This window comes from Armigeres subalbatus, chromosome 2 (genome assembly GCF_024139115.2).
Source record: "Armigeres subalbatus isolate Guangzhou_Male chromosome 2, GZ_Asu_2, whole genome shotgun sequence".
Classification (NCBI taxonomy): Eukaryota; Metazoa; Arthropoda; class Insecta; order Diptera; family Culicidae; genus Armigeres; species Armigeres subalbatus.
In genome coordinates, this window is record NC_085140.1 from 52,818,994 (window position 1) to 52,841,915 (window position 22,922).

The following is a 22,922-nucleotide window of genomic DNA, read 5'->3' on the forward strand; positions in this document are numbered from 1 at the left end:
ACTGGGCTAACTAATAGCAAATAGTTTGTTTATTTATGCTGAACAATTGACTAAAACTTCATCAATGTACGAAAACTATTACCTTAATCCTTCTTCTTATTGGCATTACATACTCCAGTGGGACATTGCCGCCACATTGCTTAGTGTCCATATAGCACTTCCACAGTTATTAACCACGAGGTTTGTAAGCCAAGTTACCATTTTTACATTCGTATATCATGATGCTAACACAATGCTACTTTTATGCTCGGGGAAGTCGAGACAATTTCCAAATCGAAAATTGCCTAGACCGGCAATTCATTTAATAAGATAAAAAAGAGACTTGGATGTAATCTTGAGCATTCCGAAATAGGCTAAATTTTGTCGTATTTTTGAACTGACATTTTGAACGATTTACTAAATCACTCTGAACGTTTCTTCAAAATATGTGGATTGACATCGATTTTACATGGAAGGTATGTTAAGTTTAAGAATATATTCGTTGTTTGCGTTTCAGTCAGGAAAAAATCAAAGGGAAAAATCCATCATATATAACGAAAACTTTGCATTGCTTGTTTTTAACGCACGATAAAAAAAACCGTCACTGCTTTCTATAAACGGCCCTAATAATGACGAAAATATGATAATATTAACTAGAAAGAACTGGAAGTTGTGTAGATGCATAAAGATTGCGTTTATTTTGAGCCACCCTACTGTACAACCATCCAATCAAAGTCTTCAATCAGCTTCCTACCGCTCATTACCTATACTGGAACCCATCAATTTCCGCGGTTGTAAATCATTGCGTATAACGGCTTACGATCATCTCAGCACGATGCCAAAGGGCATTCCATTATAGTTCGTGATTTATGACATTCTTTAGGCTACTGCACAAAATACATTTAGTGGTTAGATGAAAACGAAGATCATTGGAGTAATTTTGACATTTCCTTGCCATGATTTACATGTTTTTGCATTCGGAGATTTTCCGCCTAAACATAAATGCCATCGTCGATCAAAACATTCGGTACCTCAACTTCGTAGCACCACCAGTTAACCAAAATGAATGCTTCGCAGTGAGAGGGCGGAAACGCCAAAAGGGTTTCCTCCACCTGGTTTCGAGTGCTTTCCACCGCAATTGCTGCCGCCAATCGGTGATTATGGTAATGATCACTGCTTCAGTGATAATGATGATATGTAAAATTGTGGGCGCAATTACTTTCCGCCACCGAGCGAGCGTGTGGAACGCGGCGTATCAAATTGCATCGGACCATTATTATGGGACGGACGACGATGATTGTGGTATTTTCCTCTTGCTCGTTTGGTGGAAATCGTTGATACAATCAAGGCTTGTCTGGTTGCACCGAAAGCTCGGAGTGATAAGCGACCAACCCAGCAATTTCCTATGCAGGTCGCATTCGTCAACGCCCGCAGGCGCCAATCATTCAGATATCGAATTCGGGCTGTAAATCCGCGCTTCGCTCCAAGAAACACAAACGAACTGTCGGTGATTTCGAATCGACCAAAATGGAGATCGAGTTGTGCAAACCAACACATTCAGTTCAGTGCTCGAAACGAAGCAATTTTCGGAGAGAATGATTCGCATTACGTCAAGATTGCAACTGACGATGGTTCCCAAGCTCACACGTATAGCGCCTGTCAGTAAAGTCGTGAGACACTCATTATGGGGGTCCGATCGATACCTTCTGTTTAGATCGCGTGATGGAGCAGTCTCCCCCAAGTGAGTGATCTGTTGACCGAGGTAGGTGTTCATAAATCACTCCACGCAGGGCCCCGGAATCGAGCTCGTTGGGACCAAGACTAATTACTTCCTCCTAGCTCGAGGCATTTGATCGACGTGATGTTGGAAAAGATATGATTATGCAGATTCGCCCGGAGCAGCTGGATGTGTAGTGGTTTATCCCACTTACAGTCAGAACGCTATGTGGAGCTGACTTTGCAAAATTAGAAAAGTGATATTCTGAAACTCAATGCGTTTGTTCAGAAGATAATTATTTGCTTCAGGAAGTGATTTTTATTTTTCTCTTCGAAATTACTAATTTCGAAGAAAATTTCCATAATTAGTTAATTATGTATCTTGAGCTACAGAACAATAACAATTCAAATCTGGAGCTTTCATTTAAGCGCTACCAAATCAACCAAGTGAAAGGAGCCTGAAACGCGAACATGGTCCATTACGATTTAATAACAATAAAGATGGTAAGGAGAAAATTGACTTCTGCTACTCGGCTATCGTACAACCAAATTATTTTTAAGGTGCATATTCATTCGCAGGAAATCTCTTTTTGATGAAAGTAACAATGTTAGCTAATGAAACTTTCAAATGCCGCAAAATGAATGTATTAAACGAGCCGAGCACGCGTGTTCTGTACCATCTTCTCCCCAAATATGGATGTAATCTAAAAACGCTTAACATGGTGCGCAGTTTCGCTTTTTAAATAGCATCATCCCACCAGCCGATGTACGTGTCAGGCATTGCAGATCGTGGTTGTACCGCATTTGATGAGATTGATCTAATGGGGCGTTTAAGTGGGTATTGTTCGCATGAGAATTGATGAGAATGTTGTTTTGATTCGGGAATGGTTTGTTAGTCTAAAGCCAAGCCTATAATTAAAATGTTGAGCTCTCAGAGCATATTTTCTAGAAACATCTGAGACGTTCAACTACTATCTTTAAGCAATATAAAAAAAGTTCTATATATATACGCAAGCAAACAGCCCGAAATGGAAATAAAACAATATTTGATTCATTATTTCGATGTGTATTATTGTTTATTTGGAACCTATTGACTCCATCGGTTTGTTCAAGATATCTCATAAATAATGGAGCAGTCGCTATTTAACGATTGATATTGAATAACCAGTTTGGAGCTTCTTTAATGCATACTGGGGTTCATATAATTACACGATAAACGTCGAGTTATAGGCTCGAAAACCTGTTCACTGAAGCCAAAGAGCAACAACATCTATTTCCATGTTTTTCCGGGTTTGACTATAGTGTCTATTAAAACTTACAATATAATCCTGCAGCTGCCTTTCTCGTACATATAAAAATAGTATTTTGGCCATAACGTTTGACCCCATAGTGTTATCTGGTCAATTTTCAATAGAAAACTATGGAACAGGATACCCCGTCGAATGCAATTAGTTGCGATTGAGGATACGTGTCTAAAAAATAAGTTTGATTTTTTTTTGTGCACATACATACATTCACACGCACAGACAGACATCATCTCAGTTCATCGAGCTGAGTCGAATGGTATATAACACTATATGGGTTTCCGGGCCTCACATACAAAGTTTGTTTTTGGAGCAAACGTATAGCCTTTCCCTTACGTATACTTATCATACGAGAAAGACAAAAAGATATTGACCAACGTCCAACTTGACTATTTTTGGTTCTAGATTAATTCTGACCAAACCAAAGTCTGTGCACGCACCCAAAAGAAAAGGGTAACATAAATAATATTTTCTTTGCAATAATGTCAGACCGTTTGTCATAGATACACATTTCTAGAAACCAAAAAACATAACTTCATCGAATTAATCCTTCATGCCGTCAGTGCAAGTGCACCGACTCAACTCCATCAATCTATTCAAATCTCCTCCACGACTAATGCGATCCCCGCTTTGGAAACAGAACAGTGAGGGTAAGTGTGTGGCTAATTACGACATGCTCTTGGTCTCGGTAATTGATTAATTCGAACGACTTGACTTTCTTTCATCTATGCCTCCCCCACTGAGCCAACTGTGTACCGCAATTGATCAGAAAGCAAGCGAAACGAATACCGCAACAAAATGAACTAATTCAATTATGCTACGACGAAACATCACCATCAACAACCCGAGCCAGTTGACTAATGACGAACTCCCCCTTTAGGTGGTACATTACTCGAGCAATAATCGCTGTTATTGTTGTCTAACGCTTTCCTTTCTCATTACTTCTCAAGGCATACAAAATCCGCCAGGCTAACTCGGTCAAGATTGCCCGAATTGTGGCCGTCACGGTGATCCTGTCGTCCTTCATCCTGGGATCGTTTATGCTCGCCTCGACGTATCTGCAGGCGAAGCAGTCCTGCGACCAGATGCAGACCCTGGATGCCGTTCTCAATAAGGAACTGATGCTGGAGGCGATGCAGCAGGTAAGTGCACCAAAACATAATCAGAATGAGAAAGCGTTTTGAAATCGTCGAGAACAATGAGCGCTGCAAATTTCTAATGAGGATATTTTATTTTTAATTGCACAGCTAAATTTTTGTTTTTAACTACAAAAACATGAAACGGTTGAGGTTAGCTACCACGAAACAAAATACAATAATTTTCATCTTGGAAATGCAAAGAGCTTCCAAAGTGTACTTAGGGCCAATTTCTTCACCTTCGCTTAGTGCTTAAACCAGGTTTAAACGTATGAGTAAGCACCGCTTAAGAGTTAAGCGGAGGTGAAGAAATTGGCCCTTAAAGGGATAAAACAGAATTCCCAATTCATTGAATATGCAAAAGTTTCTAGAGTAATTATTTATGAGTTCTGAATACTTCATCTCATCTAACTCAATCGTTGTAAAACCCACACAAAAACATACAACTTCAAAATAACACAAAAATCCACAAAGAGGCAAGACATCTTCGTCTGCATAGAAGAAATTCGCCGAAGCGTGAAAGCTAGCAGAGTACCACGGCACTTGACAGCGGGTGCAAAATGCAGCACTTTACGACTTCACCTTAGCCATCCATCAGTGAGTGAGGGCTGCCAGAGTCAGATACGGACCTATGCGCAGACAGAAACCAAGATTTACCGAGGTGGAAAAGTGGTTCATCACCATCACCATCCCAGCGGCACGTAGATTACCACGCAGTCAACTCAACACTATTATGGAAATCGTATATTGTCAAAGATGGCTTCAACGGGTGCTGCTGCGGTTGGGACAAATTCCCCCGACAACGTCAACAGGGGGCGGCTTAACCTCTGTTATTTAACGAGAGAAATCTGCCATCGATTTTTAGGATGCGGTTTTTGTGGCGAAATGACTTCATCGAGTGAACGGAATAAGTGAGAGGTTCGTTGATGTCCTAGTTTCTCATTGAAATGTCCTCATCGACCGCACCGGCGAGGGTAAACAACCGCCACATCGCGCAATTAACCGGAGGGTCCAAAGTGGTTGGTCAAATATTGCCATGGAAAAAAATCATTCCCAATCCTAATCTAGAGCAATGAATCACAATTCACCGAAGCGAAAGTAGAGACACGCGTTGTTTTCTTCGCTAGTGGTAATTTAATTTACGTATTCGTGAGGATGAGCTTTTTCTTCCAATCTCGATTCCATCGAAGGTCGCAGCATTTTAAGGCTCTAAGTAGTGGCACAATGCGCAACTTCAATAGATCACGATACGCCGAGAATGAATAGTTTTGTTTGTCAGATTTATCTGAATAAATTAGCTATAAAATCCGCTAATAGGTAGCAGGGAAGCCAATTCACATCGAGTTTACAGGATGCGAAATGGCTGTGTGGTTGACCTTGATCGTTTAACATTAACTTTGACTGGAATTGATGGGTGGATTATAAATTCCAGCTTTCTATGTCATATTGCGCCTCAAGTTATAATAAAGCTATGAAATATTTATAAATTGTTAAGAGGACGATATGTAAAACATTTTTTATTCGTCGAACAGTTGGTCATAAGTAGTCGGACAACCATAAAAACGCTATTCGCAGCCCTTCACTAATCAACGAACATCTGTTAGGGACGAGGTACTACTCGATCGTTTAAAACCATAAAACCACCGAACCAGCTGCAATCATATCGGTAGCAGCTGTAAAATACCTCACATATTTAAACCATAACTCCATTTAACCACTCGACTAATATGTATCGGACGGTCGGAATTATGCATCCGCTACATTACGATCCCTCGTGTCGTGCGTGCTTACACACGTGGCTACAGGAATCACTATGCAATCGCTTACCATTAGTGAAAAAAGTATACCCGTCGTCAGATCATGTTGCAATTATGCTGCCTAAAAAAACAAACAGCCTCAGATCGATTATCATTATCATTTACATCGGCTGATTATGTTTGCATGACCACATGTAGAGGATGATGGGGCGAATGTTGCTTAAGTGCGCAGATTTGAATCACAAAATTATAAATAAAATAGGATAGATCGATTTTAAAAAAAAATACCTGAGTAGAAATATTCTCTACCATTACGTCATTCGCAAACCCGTTTATTTTGACAACGGGCTGGAAATTTTGATGTAGCTCTCCATCAGTTCGATGATCGATCCCTGTCCCTTCAATCGATTTCTGCCCAGCATTGGTGTTGTAGAGCAGTATTCTATCCTAAAAATAGTTCGATTGGATCATGCACGGGGAAGTGTCATTGGTTAAAACCCATTTGGCCGAATGCCACTAGGCCGAACAAACCATTAGGCCGAAACCCATCTGGCCGAATGGGTCATTTGGCCGAAAGGGTCGTTTGGCCGAAAGGGTCGGCCTGATGAACGGGTCATTTGAACGGGTCATTTGACCGAAAGGGTCATTTAGCCGAAAGGGTCATTTGACCGAAAGGGTCATTTGGCCGAAACGGTCATTTGGCCGAAACGGTCATTTGGGCGAACGGGTCATTTGGCCGAAAGGGTCATTTGGTCTCAAGGGTCATTTGGCCGAATATGTCATTTGAAAAGTGAGAAACTGTAAAAAGTGAGAAAGCCGAAATGAGAAGTGAGAAGTCTCACTACCCACTTCGCACTATTTACTTTTTACAGTGAGAAGTGAGACATCTCACTTCTAGCTCCTCATTTATCACTTCTCGCTGTCAAAAGTAAAAATCGTGAAGTTAGTAGTGAGACGATGAAGAGTGAGAAGTGAGACGTTTCACTTTTCACTCCTCATTTCTCACTGTAAAAAGTGAGTAGAACGAAATGGGTTGTGAGACGTCTCACTTCTCATTTCGCCTTTCTCACTTTTTACAGTTTCTCACTTTTCAAATGACCTTTTTGGCCAAATTACCATTTCGGCCAAACGACCCTTTCGGCCAAATTACCCTTTCGGCCTAGTGACCCTTTAGGTCAAACGACCTTTTCGGCCAAACGACCCTTTCGGCCAAATTACCCGTTCGGCATAATGGTTTGTTCGGCCTAGTGGCATTCGGCCAAATGGCTTTCGACCACATATAGTTTTCACACATAGTTTAATCAATGCACAGCACCGGATGCCACGCCAATCCCCGCGCAACCTTGGCTGTGTCCGTGATGGTCAAAATTTCATCGACGGTAGATCGATTACTTGATGAGCCACTTGCACCCAAGGTATAAAATTCCAGCCTGTACAGGATCACCCTCTTCAGCCACTTACCAGTAGTGTAGAGTTAGTCGTAAGAACCCCCGGGTTTCCCAGGCTTCAGCAACAGTACCAGTACCAGCCTCTTCCAACAATCTGGGAAGCTACCTTCGTCCTGATTCGGTTGTGGTCAACTCCTGAAAACATCCGGATCAACAAATACTGCATGCAAGGTATGGGGTCCTATCTGGACCGTATGCCTTGTCCAGTTTCAAATGTTTTGCGGTATCATTTGTCACCAGGCGATGCTACATTGTCGAACTTGTACGGTGTAGTAGGCCATATCTACGAGCCGTGTGTCAATAACAAATCACTATCCTGGCCAACATCTCCGGGGACTTTTAGTGGGGTGTGCTTTTAGTCCTTGCCAGCACTACCCTGTATGCATCGTTCACCATCCGGAACAGCTTAATGAAGTAGACTCACTTGCTTCACTTGATTTCGTAGTTCAGGGTCCATGAGTCCCGCCAGTCTGTCGTCCTGTGTCGTGGTATGCCGTAGCCTATTTTTTTTGGCTTTTAGATAAGTTCTACGAAGGCTTGCGTTTGTGTCGCTCCACCAGTACACCGGCTGACGGCCAGCCCTACGTTGTGTTTTCCTGGGCATGGACACGTCAAACGCTCTTGTCAGTATAGTAAACAATTCCTCACCCTTAGGCGTAGCGTGGTAACCACCTCGGAGCTCCGCATCAAACTGCGATGTTCTTCATCCTGGATCAACAGAACTGGTCTGCCTTTTGGTACCACTCGTGGAACTAATACAGAAGCTAATACAGAACAGGCACAAACCTCTTAATAGTCGCTAAACGTTTACCCCTCTCAGACCAACTTCAATTCTATACTCAATGACTGACTGTTGTAGTAACACTTGAGCTGCCTCGAGGTGGTTTAAGTTCAACTGCGGAATCTGGACAGGCCTGTCCACCGTTTGTTGTCCTCAACATTGGCGCAAATCAAACACATTGGTATAGCCTGACAAGTGCAAAATTTGTGCCCACAGGTCCACACCTCCCTAGCTTAGTATGATCCAGTTTCTTACATGAAAAGGACTTATGCTACGGGCAAAGCACTTAAAACAGGCCTTAAGTTGTTGGGCATACTAACCACCCTACCTTCAGTTTGGCTTTATCCAGCATCTTCTTGGCATCCGCAAGGGGTACTTTAATTAAGGCAACCTGCGTTACAGTAAAACTCCGTTGAACCGAATCGCAGAGTCCTGGATCTCGACTCCACACTTATCTCTCAGTGTGTCGACCAGGTCACCTCATCCAGCCCTTTACATTACTTCTACTGGGCATAGGGCTTCGACCTGAACCCCAACGCCCAGTACATCCTCGGTAAATGTTTTATACACAGGACTTTACCGTTCTTGCATCCCGCTTTAGGACGAGTATCATCTGACCCTTCCGCATTCTGCGGATGCAATTGACATCTTCTCCGGAATTTATTTGATACTCCGTCTGAAATTCTCCTGGAATTCTGATTTGGATTTATCTGAAATTCCGACTGAAATCTTTTTGAGATTCCAACTGGGATGCTTTCTGCGATTCCCACTGGTATTCCTTTGGGTTCCATTTGGAATCCCTTCTGGGCTCCTACAGGAATTTTTCACTGTATTTTGAAAGAATAAAGAAACAATGTTGTTAAAAGAGCTCCAATCTGAATAAACAGAATTATAAAATTGATTCAGGAACTTTTTCAGAATCTTGGGGAGTTACAAAAAAATCCAAGGTATCCATAAAACAATATTAGTGGTTTATAAAATCATAAAATTTGACATTCCATGATTTCATGGACCTCATTCGTACCCATAAACCCATCTGAAAATGCACATGTATTGCAATTTAATTGCAACAAAGGATTATATTATTTACGATTTATTTGGGTAACATAAAGAGTCAATAAATAATCATAAATTATTTTGAGATTTTGTGAAAAATACAAGTTTTCCGATAAACTTTTGCCGTTTATGCAAAGTTAAAAAAGAGAGCCTTTTTATACAAAAAAAAAAATCTTGTCTTCTGGCTTTTTCAGTCTGAAAATCATTCAAAAGGGTTCACATTTGCATTGCCCGACGTTTCGGCCCGTTTATTGGGTTACTTGAAATAAACGGGCCAAAACGACGGGCAATGCAAACGTGAACCCGTTTGAATAATTTTCAGTCTGAAAAAGCCAGAAGACAAGAACTATAATCAAACAAACAATAATTATATGAGATTTTATTTGAATATATGTAGTAGTACGTAGTACGGACGGGTTCCATTCAGAATGCCATAGTGGTACTCTTCCAACTATGTCCTTAAGATACCCCTTCCCCCAGCGCCATACCATAACAAAATCTCATGTCGTTTTCGTTTATTCCGAACGGTGTACACCGGCGGTGCAATATTTGCCACCGCAAATACGAACGGTTTGGGTGCAACTTTTTGACTGCCAACACATGTTTTCGATGGTGTTGGTGATGTCGCCAATCAAATTTATTGAATATCAAATAGCAAGTAAATATTATTGAGATTTATACAAGGATTATTGTTATATTTTTGTCTTGTTTTTAATGTTTTTTAATATCTACTTCATATTGCACAAATTATTATGTACACAAATTTAGTAATTAAATTTTGCGAATTGAAAACGTAAAAAGTAGTTTCTTATGCGTTTAGTAGCATATTTAAATGTAGAAAAATCTTCAAAAAATAAAGGGGCCTTGTAGGATTTGATAAATTGCGAATGCTAGAAATTTATGAAATTTAGCCGTGGAAAAGTTACTGGATTTCAATCATATTACCTATTTGTTTATATTTATTTGAAAACTAGTAAAATCGAAGATTGACTCAAATACCGCCATCGGGGGTGACGATGGGTTAAGAATGAGTCATTGCTGTTACTGACAGCCAAGAGGTCAATAACAAAATCGTTCTAAAATGACTCTTATAATTAATTAGTTTTCTTGCTACTAAAAACATTCTATGTTGTTGAAACAGTGACCTATTCTCAACCCCATTTGACCCATTGTCACCCCCGATAACGGTATCAAAATGATCGTAGAATTTTAGTTTTATCCAAAAATAATGAGTTTATGGACTTCAACATAAATTATTTCATCTCTACGTGGTTAATAAAAATATTAATAAAATTATAATATGAATAAAAAAATGGCGTGTTGCAGGCTCTACTTCGAAGTCGGTCTTTGGAAACTTAACATTTTTTCTTTTACTCCAATTATTTCATATGAATAGAACATATTACACAATACTTAATAGTAGAAAAATTCAGATTTTGTATGATGCAAGTTTTAAATTGAAGTCCACCTAAATAAAGACAAAAAAACACTATTTATATCATTGCTATAGCAATATTTATTTATAAAAATGATATGATGCGTAAAACTGATTGAAGTTAAAACCAAAAACACTGTTCTTGACCGCATATGTGCAAATTTAAATTATTTTTCGATTTCAGCATTGTTATGTAAATCCACTATTAATTTGAGATCCATTACAGAATTTCACAGTGAAAAACTGTTAGATTATGTCAATATTCGTTCGAAAAAGTTAAAATAGATCAACAAATCGATTCACTACATTATGAAAAGTAAACATATAAGTAGAAATAATAAACATTTTTATAACTATATAAATTTGTAAGGTAATATTGAATATAGAAAGATTTTTCTATGAAAATTCAACATGCTCTGTGAAATTCTATCCCCTTTTTTAATGACTATCCGAGCGTCTATCTACTTTTGTTGATTTGATATAAATTATTTAATTCAATTTCAATGAGGCATAGATATCAGCAGATAATTAAATAAAAACAAAGCTACCCGAAAGGCCTAATAAAAAACCTAATACATAGGCAACTCATGACAGCTCATGCGCGAGCCAACTCGCTTGAGATTCTACAAAGAGCGCATCGCGCTTCAATCTTTCGGGCAGAATAGATAGCATCGTTTTGCTCATTCGCCGAAAAATGATGTCGCTTCAAAAGGCGACATAACTCAATCATGGCGTACTTTTTTGTTAAATAATATAATTTTGTTTAATAATATAATATAAAGAATTATTAAATATTGTTTAAAGCAAAAAAGGTTAATTCGATGTTAATTCGAATCAAATCGCGAGTCGCGATGAGTATGGTGGGATTTGATTCGCGCATGAGATTTAAGAGTTCGAGATTTCTCAAACACTAAAGCCAGTGTAATCTAATTTACGTTTAAAAGCTCATACATTTTCAGTCACCAACGGGGCCGGTTACGTGTTAACTCTCGTTTGTCGTTTCTGTTAGAGCCCGATTGTTTTGGGATTAGGTTTAATTTTTAGCTATGAGGCTATAAGGGGAATGCTATCTGCATTTACTTTGTTAAGTGACGACATCCATGGGAAGTGATAGCACGATCCACGGCTCCCTCATTGAACAGAAACGGTTAACATTTTCTCTAGATCATAAATATTTCAAATCTAAATCTAAACTCTCGCTTCTAATGCTATAGTAAATTGAAAGATTAGAGTTTATTCAGCAAATTAAGCAGCATTTCATTATTCCTGCAAACTTCGTACTTCGACAGACGGTCTTGGCTGTTTTTTATCGATGAGCAACAAAGGAATTTTTATTATTCAAATATTCTGGAACAAGATGGATGTTTGCAACCCATAATTAAATATTGTCTCACGCGTTGAGACCCAAACTCTAGCAAATTTCGTAACTGCTTGTAGCGGCCGTTCGAGATAAAATTTTATTTTTATAGACAGGGCTGAAAATAGTCATCGTCGCAGTACGAAATGCCACAGTAGCGACGAGTTGTAGTGTCGTCATTGTTTCGTGGTAGGCCGAATAGGTGTGCAATGTTATGATGAAAACTTTTTTTTTGACGAGAATGACTATTGTCATCCCTGTTCATAAAAGCTCATTTCCTAACATCAGGTCTTTGAATCGCCAATTAAATGCCTTAACACCAAATTATTGTAGGAGATGGATACTTATTTATCACAACCTGAAACAGAAGTGATACAAACGATAGTTGTGAATAGCTTCGACAGTTGAACAATGGAAATTTTAGTAGATTTGTTAATAAATTACTGCACAATTTTGTCGTCGAGAATTTGATCAAGATCACAGGAAACATAAATTTACTATTTCTCGTGATTTCACTGAAGATACTTTCTATTAATCAGAAAAGGCATAAGATAAAAATCTCTACTTACATGCATCGCATTTGAATTTATGGCGAAAACATCTCACACGTTGCGAGTCATATGTGCTGGGATATGAATCTTGTTTTAGTTCCGTTTCCGTTACGATTACGTTTGGCATCTAATACCTTCCATAAAGGCATCACCATCATACACCCTACTCCCCTACACGCCTAGTTCTGCCTATACATACACCAACATGGAAGTCAGCCAGTCCCCGCGCATGTGAGTTTAAGTAATGCGTGTACTTAATTGGAAGTTGATTAGTTTAGGATGTTGGTTAGCTTACAACTGGTTTTCTTGTTTGGATGTAGGTAGATTATAAAACATTTACGGTATGCATCGTGGTGCAATCGATTATATTTGCCATACAAACACGTAAGGGCCGATATTGCGGTGCTTCGACGGGAAAATATCATGGCACCTCACAACCCACCGACCGCACGACAGTGACAGATACATGTTGCGAAATTATCTCTCCATTTCTGGTCAGACGGGCCCGAAGGGTTGACGGAAGTCTTCAGATGATTTCTTCGTCTATTCGATAAAATGGTCAAACATCGTACAGCTGCACTGGAGGTCGTGTCGAATCGGCTCAATTTACACCCATGTCAAACATAATTATGGTTCGAATTTATCTCGCTGTTACAAATTGCATCCAGTCTGAAGAAAAAACCTTTTGCATCATCATCATGTTCATCAATTGCACACAATAGAGCAGAGCTAACAAACAGATGTACCCAACCGATCGCCTTGGGTGGCTTATTTCGAGCGCAGCCTAGCAGAGCTGATGATCTATACGAGCGGGATTGAAGATGCCCGCGAATGCAGTGCGCAGATAGTAGGTATGTGGCAACCGAACGACCCAACTGAATAGACATTGCAGAGCGGATAGTAATCCGTATGCTCCCCAAGGGATTACCCAACGATGAAAAGGGTTTCGTCATTATTATGGACGTGCAAAATAATAGAAATCAATTGCTCATTGTTTGCTGCCAGCCAGCCAAGCAAGCGCCTATCTAATTCAGATAGTCCCGCACCGAGTGGGAAATGTTCGAATATGAAGAGTTTCGCTTTTAGATCTTTCACCATTACCCCAACCACAGACAGTGCGACGTTGCATGCGGTAAATTTGCAAACATTACCCCATCGCATCACAGCGTTGTTCGGTATTGCTCAAAATATGATTTAAGTCACAAGATAATTTTCATTTTTTATGTGTTTAAAATGTGCTATGTGTTGTCTAACAGCAACCATTTTTGAATTTTTGCGATTGGGTTTACCTCAAACCTCTCCGTAAAAACTTCCAATTAGTGGTTTCTTTCAACCCTTTAACTTTTCCAAGCTGTTTACTTCCAAATATATAAAGTATCAATTTACGGATGGATGAAACGCTACTTTCAAATAATGTCAAAAAATGTTCTAGGCCTACACCCAACGATCGGTTGCCATCTTTAGTGGAAACATTACAGACATGCCTTTTTTTCATCCAGTTTCAAGTAATATCCCACTATGCAGCGTCGGTCGTCGATGAGGACTTTGCCGGGTCATAAATTAGAAATCAACGGCTTTCATTCAATAAATACCCCTCCTTCAGCTTACCTACATATATTATGGTAGGTCGAGTCTCGACTGATTCGAGCGCTAAAACAAAACAAAACAAAAACAGATAATCAATCCCATAAAAGCTTGTGTGGGAGGCAATGGAGGAGGTTGCAGAAATAATCGCCTTCTGTATGGGCTGAACAAAGTGATGAAGTAAAAAAAAATGGCACACGAATTGTTGAAAGTTTTGACATGATTGATTGCGTGTTTAGTGAGTGCGACCGAGCACCGTGTATAGAGCAGTTATCGGCGAGGCGATTCGAGAAAGTATCGCATACGAACCATGAATCAGACGGATGATTAGGAAATCGAAAATTTGTCGAATATTGATTCGTAAATTAAAATCCACGATTGTTTAAATTACTTGAGAGATGGTTAGGTTTCTTCCCAACCAGCACAACTTGTGCCAATAGATGAAAATTTCACTGTGTTGCAACTATCCAGAATGAATAGCCGTTGCTAATGTGCCATAAAATATACCTAACTCTCTTGCAATAAAAAAGTGCGAGGATTGGAGCACATTGAAACTAATTGTGCTTGCAAAAAAATAACAATAATGTTGCAACATACTAAAGCAGGAAAAAAACAAACATAAACCGGGTTGAATTAATGGATCTTGCGATTGATAGTCATTCACAATACCACAGAACCAATCAACACTTTGTAAAGTCATTTTAACTCACAATAATAACCACTTGATTCGCATTCCTGTTACTTGATCGCACCATCACCGGAATTGTGAGTTTTTAAAACGTAAAATGATGCTTAGCCGATTATGCAGATTTTCTCCACCCTTCTGTACCTCAGTTTCAACTAACAATTTAATTTTTAAAAAGGCATTGACGTTACATGGTAACATAGCATTATTAATTCATGTATGCTATTATAACAAAGCATAATTCTGTGGTTGTTTGTTATTTTGAATACGAGGACGCTATTTCCGATAAAATGATCTTGCAATGAAATAGTAAGGCCATCATTATGGTGCCACCAAAAAATAAGGCCCATCATATAAAAAAAATTGTAAATATTTTTTTGCCTTTCTCGTATACAAAGTATACGTAAAGGCTATATGTTCGCTCCAAAAACGAACTTTTTATAGGAGTCCCGGAGACCCATAGTGTTATATACCGATCGACTCAGCTCGACGAATTGAGGTGATGTCTGTGTGTGCGTGTGTATGTATGTGTGTGTGTATGTGTGCGCAAAATAATCTCACTCATTTTTCAGGCACTTATCCTTAACCGATTTGCTCGCAACAAGTTGCATTCGACGCGGAATCTTGTCCCATTGTTTCGTTTTGAAAAATGGCCCAATTGGACTATAGGCTTCGGAATTATGGCAACAATATATTTTTTTATAAGAAAAATTCTCACTCACTTTTTAGGCACTTACTCTCAGCTAATTTACTCGCAACAAGTTTCATTCGACGTAGAATCTTGTCCAATTGTTTCGTATTGAAAATTGGCCCAATCGGACTATGGGTTTCGAAGTTATGGTCAAAATTCATTTTTTACATTAGAAACACATACAAAATTCTCACTCATTTTTCAGGCACTTATCGTTAACGGATTTTCTCGCAACAAGTTGCATTCGTCGCGGAATCTTGTCTCATTGTTTCGTATTGAAAATTGGGCTTTTCAAAACGCGTGTTTTGCATTAATAATATCGTCTGTATCTTCTTCCGTTGTCGAGTTATATCAATTTACATGAAAAAACAAGAAGACTTCAGTAAAATTGGTAAAACTTGAGATAAAAAAATAAAATCTCTCCAATTTTTTGACATATAAAACGTTTATAAAACGTTTCTGCTATAACTTTCATGACCCATACACAATTAAAACATTATATATAAGGTCGATACTGGAATATTGCAGCATTGTATGGTCTCCATTTTCAATAGCACACGAAGAAAGATTAGAATCAGTACAAAAACAATTCCTATTATTTGCTCTTCGTAAATTAGGTTGGACAACATTCCTACTTCCATCATATGAGGCACGCTGCAAGCTTATAAACATTCAATCTTTGAAAGAGCGTCGTGAAACTGCAATGGTTTCATTTATTAACGATATAGTTTCGCAGCGTATTGATTCAACAAACATTTTATCGAAATTAAATTTCTACATACCATCTCGACAACTGCGTCATCGACATATTTTTATACACTATAATACCGTATTTATAGCATAAAGAAAATAAAGAAAAACATGTATATTGTATATGTACTAGTCTACGTCGGTTGACGAAATAAATAAATAAATAAATATGAATTGCTCTTTCAAATGCCATGTTAACATATTTTTTTGTTCTGCCCTAACCGGAGATATCAACTTATGAAAAAAATGTGATTTTGACAGAATGGCCTTACTCTTTCGAACGATTTTGTAAAACAACAGTTTTTTCAAAAAAATATAGTTTTGGCGTGAAATGCATCTTTCCGCCGAAAAACTGTATCCTGGACCATAGTGCAGTGGATCAGGAAGCGGACAAAATTCTTCGGTTCGCTGATCCCAACGAATACGGTAATGTAGATGTTGTCATTCAATCTCTGATCGCGATGACGCTGAATCGATTGAGGATAACGTAGAAAATTGCGGCTATGCCCAATCAAAACTTTCTGTATGGTTGTTGGCTTCTCGTTGTGGTCCGAGAGTTCAAGAGTCAAAGCTCAGAAAAAGATGCAGGTAAATGGGGAGTTTCTGGGAATACTCCAAAGGAGTTTGTGAAAACCTGTCGACTATTTGTCCAACAGTTTCTCAAACGTAAAATTTTTTTTTAAATTCGATGAATGTGGAGTTTTTTCAGTCATGAATGTGGAGATTTCAGTCGCTTCGCATTATTCAACGATAAATCGTGCCATAGGACGTACACTCTGGATAAGGTTACGACAACAATATTACAGAACTGGAGGAACAAAGAGATACATCTCTTGTTGCACGTGTACTCATTGTGCGTGAATTTGCGAGACGGTTCACTAAGCAGTAAAGGACACTTTTTTGGAACCCGAGAAACGGGACAGAGATGGTGCTGCATCTAACAGAACGGTTGTCTGTTAGCTGAAAAGCTTCGGAAAAAGCATGCAGCTCATTGGCATGCGGTAGATATTGCTTGAATGATGTGGGCCAACTCAATTTCTTCTTCGGATCCGTGTCGCCATGAAAGCTTTGTAAATGAAGGTCCGACAAAACTTCTCAGTGGCTTTGTAAATGAAGGTTCGACAAAACTTCTCAGTGGCTCATAACGTAAATGCAGGTTACCACGATGAAATCGTGTTCATAAAAAACAAACTAAACCAAGCCGTACAAAAACAAACCTGGGTGTACACTATAGTCGCGCAAAAACGTTTAAATTCCAAAACCCGGTAAAAACAACTTCATCGAAAATCGAGTTACTCGACCCTTTTAGAAAAAAAACAACGCAAAAACGACTTTTCAAAAACATCCGGGTTAAAAAAATCGCCCTAAAAACCGTTAAAAAATGACCGGCGATGAAAAACCGCGTAAAAAGCGACCCCAGTGTAAATGATTTCATAAATATCCACAAAGCTGATAATATTGAATGGATTCATTCATAGAAAGATTAATTAAAAGCCACAATCAATGTTGTGCTGAATCATTCTCAGAAAATAATGATTGTATTTTCTATTGGAAAACATTTCAAATGAAAACAATAGGCGAGAGGTCACCGGCGATAACTTCTAAAATTTGGACTCAAATGATAATAAACACAGAATTATCATTCAAGTATAAACCTTACTACTAGCAACGAAATGTCAATAGTTCCGGTAAATTTTCTGTTTGGTGTTCTGGTTTTGTGTTAGGAATGAAAATAGTATTAAAAAATAAAACAGCGAATACTTCAAATCAAGATACAATATTCAAACGATTCTTACTCGCTGGCGCGTTTCTATTAATTGATACATAGTTTAAAAGTGTGTGAGTGTTGATCAACCTTGATTTTTCGAAAATTTTATTTATCTCATATCCCTGGCGTTTCAATATAATATTTTAATTGTTTTGAAGAATAATATCTGTATTGCAGAGTGGTGTCGATTGTTGGCCATAGGAGGGGAACCCCCTCACCAAGAAAGAACAAATACTAGAGTTCCCTCTCTACACCACGGCAGGCTACTGACTGATACTTCTGCCAGCAACTACAACCAACTGGCGCCTGCTTCCTATCCATCTTCGATCTACAGCGAAGCGTCGCACACTACCCGATATTCCAACACTTCTGCGCACGCCTCGCAACTCTATTGGCTCCTTCTAACACCGAGCCTCCCGTCCAGAGCTCCTCCTCGCCGAACAATTCCTCCTGGCCCAATCCGTTGCCCGTACAAATGGCCTCTATCCGACGTTTGCACAGCACCCTCTGTTGACCAGCTCCTGAATGTTCCGACGCTTCTCCTGGACTCCTGCTGACCAGCCAGCATCCTACCGAACGTTCCAACCTCCTAATGCATTCCGCCCGGCGCTACCCAAGACTTACGTGGCTGATCCATGATCCCACTGTGCCACGCGACTTATGCGGCCACCATGATCCCACTGCGATAACGTCGACGGCTATAACATCCCACCAAGATAGAGAATGGGAATCGTTCCTGTGCCCATAACCTGTTGGCCGGAGAAGGGAACCCCCTCACGAAGAACAAAACAATACTAGAGTTCCTTCTCACTCCACGGCAGGCTGACTGATACTTTTGCCAGCAGTTGCAGTTCTCTTTATTCAACAATAGGTATATACAATATATCCATAACAATATTCCTTAATGCACCAAGAGCAACTACAACAAACTGGCGCCTGCTTCCTATCCATCTTCGATCTACAGCGAAGTGTCGCACACTAGCCGATATTCTAACATCGATGACCATCTTGCAAACTTATTATGGTCCAAGACAACCTCAGTTTCAATAAAAAAAAATATTTTTGTGAAAAAATTTCAGATCTGCAGGGCGGTGTGATATAACCAAACCATCCTGCGAGTCTATTATGGCCCAAGAAAATGCGAGTTCCAATACACTCCCGGAAATAATTCTAAGACATTCGCTGTTTTTCATGTTTGGTCATGTTTGAGGACCAAAATCTCGATTTCTAGCGATGCTTGGCATCCCAGTTTGAAAGGACCTAAATTTTTCAATTAATGATGGTTTTTCTTTGCACATTTACTGAAAAGGCATGTTTTAGTAGGAAATAATTATAAAGCCACCATTATTTGAATATTGAGGCTATTTTAGACTAGGATGCCAAATATGTCCTCAATCTAATCGTTAGAAATCGAGATTTTAGTCCTCAAACATGAACATTTTGTATGAAAATCAGCGAATGCCTTATAATTAGTTCCGCGGGTGTAATATATTTTAATAAATTTTAGAATAAATTCTACACTGCAGAACCACCCTGCAGCTCAGAAATCGGTTTAAAAAATAATCAAATATATTTGATTGAAAATGGGACTTTCTTGGGCCATAATAAGCTTGCACTAGGATAATCGTTCCACACTAATCTGCAGCACAGAAATTGTTTTTAAAAATAATTAAATAAATTTTATTGAAACTCATATTTTCTTAGAGCATAATAGGCTCGCATGAGGTGTACCACACCACCCTGCAGCTCAGAATTTATTCGAAAAATTATAAAACAATATTTTATTGAAACTGAGACTCTTTGGGACCATAATAAGCTTACAGGATGGTCATACCAAACCACTCTTCAGTTAAGAAATCATCATTATCAAAAATAATTAAAAACATTTTTTGGAGATAAGATCATCCTAGCCCAAAGAAAGCATGCAGGATGTTCATTTCACACCATACTGAAGCCCACAAATAATTCTCAAAAATATTTAAAAATATTTTATTGAAACAGGGATCTTCTTAAGTCTAGGACCATAAAAAGCTTGCAGGATGATCATTCCACATCACCCAGCAGCACAGAAATCATTCTCAAGAATAATTAAAAATATTTTATTGAAACAAGTACCATCTAGGACCAGAATAAGCTTGCACGATCTTCACTTCAGCTCACACTGCATCCCATAAATTGTTCTCAAAAATATATTAAAACATTTTATTGAACTCAAAAATATTTTAAAAGATTTTCTTGAGCCATAATAAGCTTGCAAGATGGTCATTAGGGTGCCAATGGAATGTATGGTACAACAACGGATAATGCTCAAAAGTTTCTTCTGCTAAAAAAAGGTCAGCATGCAAAATTTCAGCTCAATCGGACTTCGTTAAGGGTTTGACCAAAGCGGTCAAAGTTTGACTTTTTTGAAACACGAAAATTTCCCAATGGGGATGGGGTGTACAGGAAAATTTCGAAATCGATTTTTTTTTATGCCAAATGTCTTAGAAATACATAAAACGTCGAGATCTGGTGTTATCTCGAAAAAAAAACATCGTGTTTCAAAAAAGTCAAACTTTGACCGCTTTGGTCAAACACTTAACGAAGTACGATTGAGCTGAAATTTTGCATAGGGACTTTTTTCGAGGAGATGAAACTTTTGAGCAAAAATCGATTTTCATCGGCACCCTAATGGTCATCTACACCACTCTGCAGCACAGAAATCATCCCACAAGATATTAAAAAATATTATGTTTATTAGAACTGGGACTTTTTTGGACCATAATAAGCTTGAAGGATGGTCATCATACCACACTACCCTGAAGCACAGAAATTATTCTAAAACTAAATTTTATTGAAACTGGGAACTTCAGGGACCAACATAAATTTACAGGATTGTCTTTAAACCGAAACCTTCTGGGACCAGAATAAGCTTGCAAAATTGTCATTCCACAAAACCCTGTAGCACAGAAATATTTCTCAAAAATATGTTAACTGGAATTTACTGGTACCAGGAACTAAGCCTGCAGGAAGGTCATACCACACAACCTTACGGCACACAGACTACACATTCTCAAAATTATTTAAATATGATTGTTATTGATCTCGCCAAATCGGAATGCTGAGAGTTTTAGAACAGACACAAGACACTAATAGCACTTTTCAAATATCGGTCTGGACCTCGATAGCTGTCTATGCTATTTGACTTCACTCGAGTGGCGTTAAAATTTTAAATTCAGATTTTGGTTCGTTGAGATTAGGCTGTTCTTCCAAACATTTCTAAGCCTCGCAAAGACAGTTCTTGCCTTCTTGTAAAGCCAGCTGCTGTGAAGCTGGAAAGTGTCGGTTGCGCAACACTCTACAGGAGAAGGCCTCATACTGTGTCTCGATGGAACCGATGAATATCACGATGCAATAGTTGAGCGAATGTCATGGATTCAGCAGTTGAATTCGCGCATTTCGCCGATGAGAAGGTGATGAAGGTGATGGCATTCTGTAATGCTCTCATAGTTCGACTAATCGGATCCGATCTTTGCAATGTCACCCATACTGATCTTGGTTTCAACCTTCGGAATTATATCTTCTATCTATTTTTCTCTCTTCTATTGGACTTTTCGGAATGACTTAGTCCGAGTTGGCAAGTAACCAAGAAAGTATTTTTAGTAGGCATAATTTGCTTCCAATAGTGTTGTAGAGCAACATTCATTTTAGAAAAATCGAATTAAATATTAAATCTTCTATCTTCTTCTTCTTTTCTTTTTATATTTTATTTTATATCTATATAAAACTCAATGTTTGTATGTTTGTATGTATGTTCCAGCATAACTTCTGAACCCATTTACCGATTTTAACCAAATTTGGAACACACATTCTTTATGCTCTTTAGAAAAGGGGGAGGGTGTGGGGAGAGGGGTATTGCTTAGTTATCGATCAACTCAGTTTAAATTCTGAACCCCTTGGCCGATTTCAAACAAATTCGGAACACAAGTTCTTTATCATAAGGAGACGATAGGAGGTTAGGGATAATCTTTACAAAAGAGGGAGGGTATGTGTGGAGGGGTATTGTTTAGTAATCGATCAACTCAATGTAAATCCTGAGCCTCATGACCGATTTGAACCAAATTTGCATCAAATATTGTCTGTCCTAAGGAAGCGATTTTAGTGGATGTTGTTAAGTCATTTTGAAAGGAAGAAGGTGTGGGAGAGGGGGTATTGTTTGGCTATTGATCAATTCAGTATGACTTCTGAACCCATTTATCAATGTCCATTGTTTAGAAAACGACTTAATTTAAAATCCCTCTTATTTAGTACATCCGAGGTTCTTTGACATTGTACAATGCTCGAAAACAAATTCCCCGAATTCCTTAAAAATAGCAAATCCTCGACAATAACATTTTCCATTTTCCGAAAATGATATTTCCCGAAAATGATACAGTCCGATACACATATCCCAGAATATGACATTTCCCTGAAAATGATATATCCCTGAACGAAGAAGGCCATTAACATAACACTATTTGGCCTAAGGTCATTCGACATGAAGGACATTTAGGATGATTATGAACAGCATCAGAAAAATCTTGCATAGAAAGCAAGCATTTGCTGGGTATAAAATAATGATAATTGTTGTTCGTCGGAATAATGGTATGCCCAGTGAAAAGCAATAATTAATGTATTTCATGGTGGATGTGATTGCTTCTTTAAAAGTAGGCATTTTCCCGGAATAAGGCAATGGTGGGTGTGATCCATTCTTTAAAAATATGCGTTGCCCGGAATATGGCATCGATGGATGTTTTTCCTTCTTTAGAAATAGACGTTTGCCCGGAATAAGACCTTTCAAACCCACGATCCCTTCAGTCAATGTTTCGAAAAGCCTTCTTTTAATCAAATGATAAAGTATGAATAAGTAAACACAATTACCCTGTTGACCAATTGGTTTTATCAT

At 38.7% G+C, this 22,922-nt stretch overlaps 1 protein-coding gene across 1 annotated transcript in view; it reads left to right on the forward strand.

The window, feature by feature from the left end:
- Positions 1–22,922, forward strand: part of LOC134208659 (bromodomain-containing protein 4) — a 76,328-nt gene that overhangs the window by 40,486 nt on the left and 12,920 nt on the right. The window contains exon 2 of the mRNA XM_062684422.1: positions 3,950–4,141. Within this exon, the coding sequence (XP_062540406.1) occupies positions 3,950–4,141 (192 nt within the window). The remainder of the gene's footprint in view (positions 1–3,949; positions 4,142–22,922) is intronic.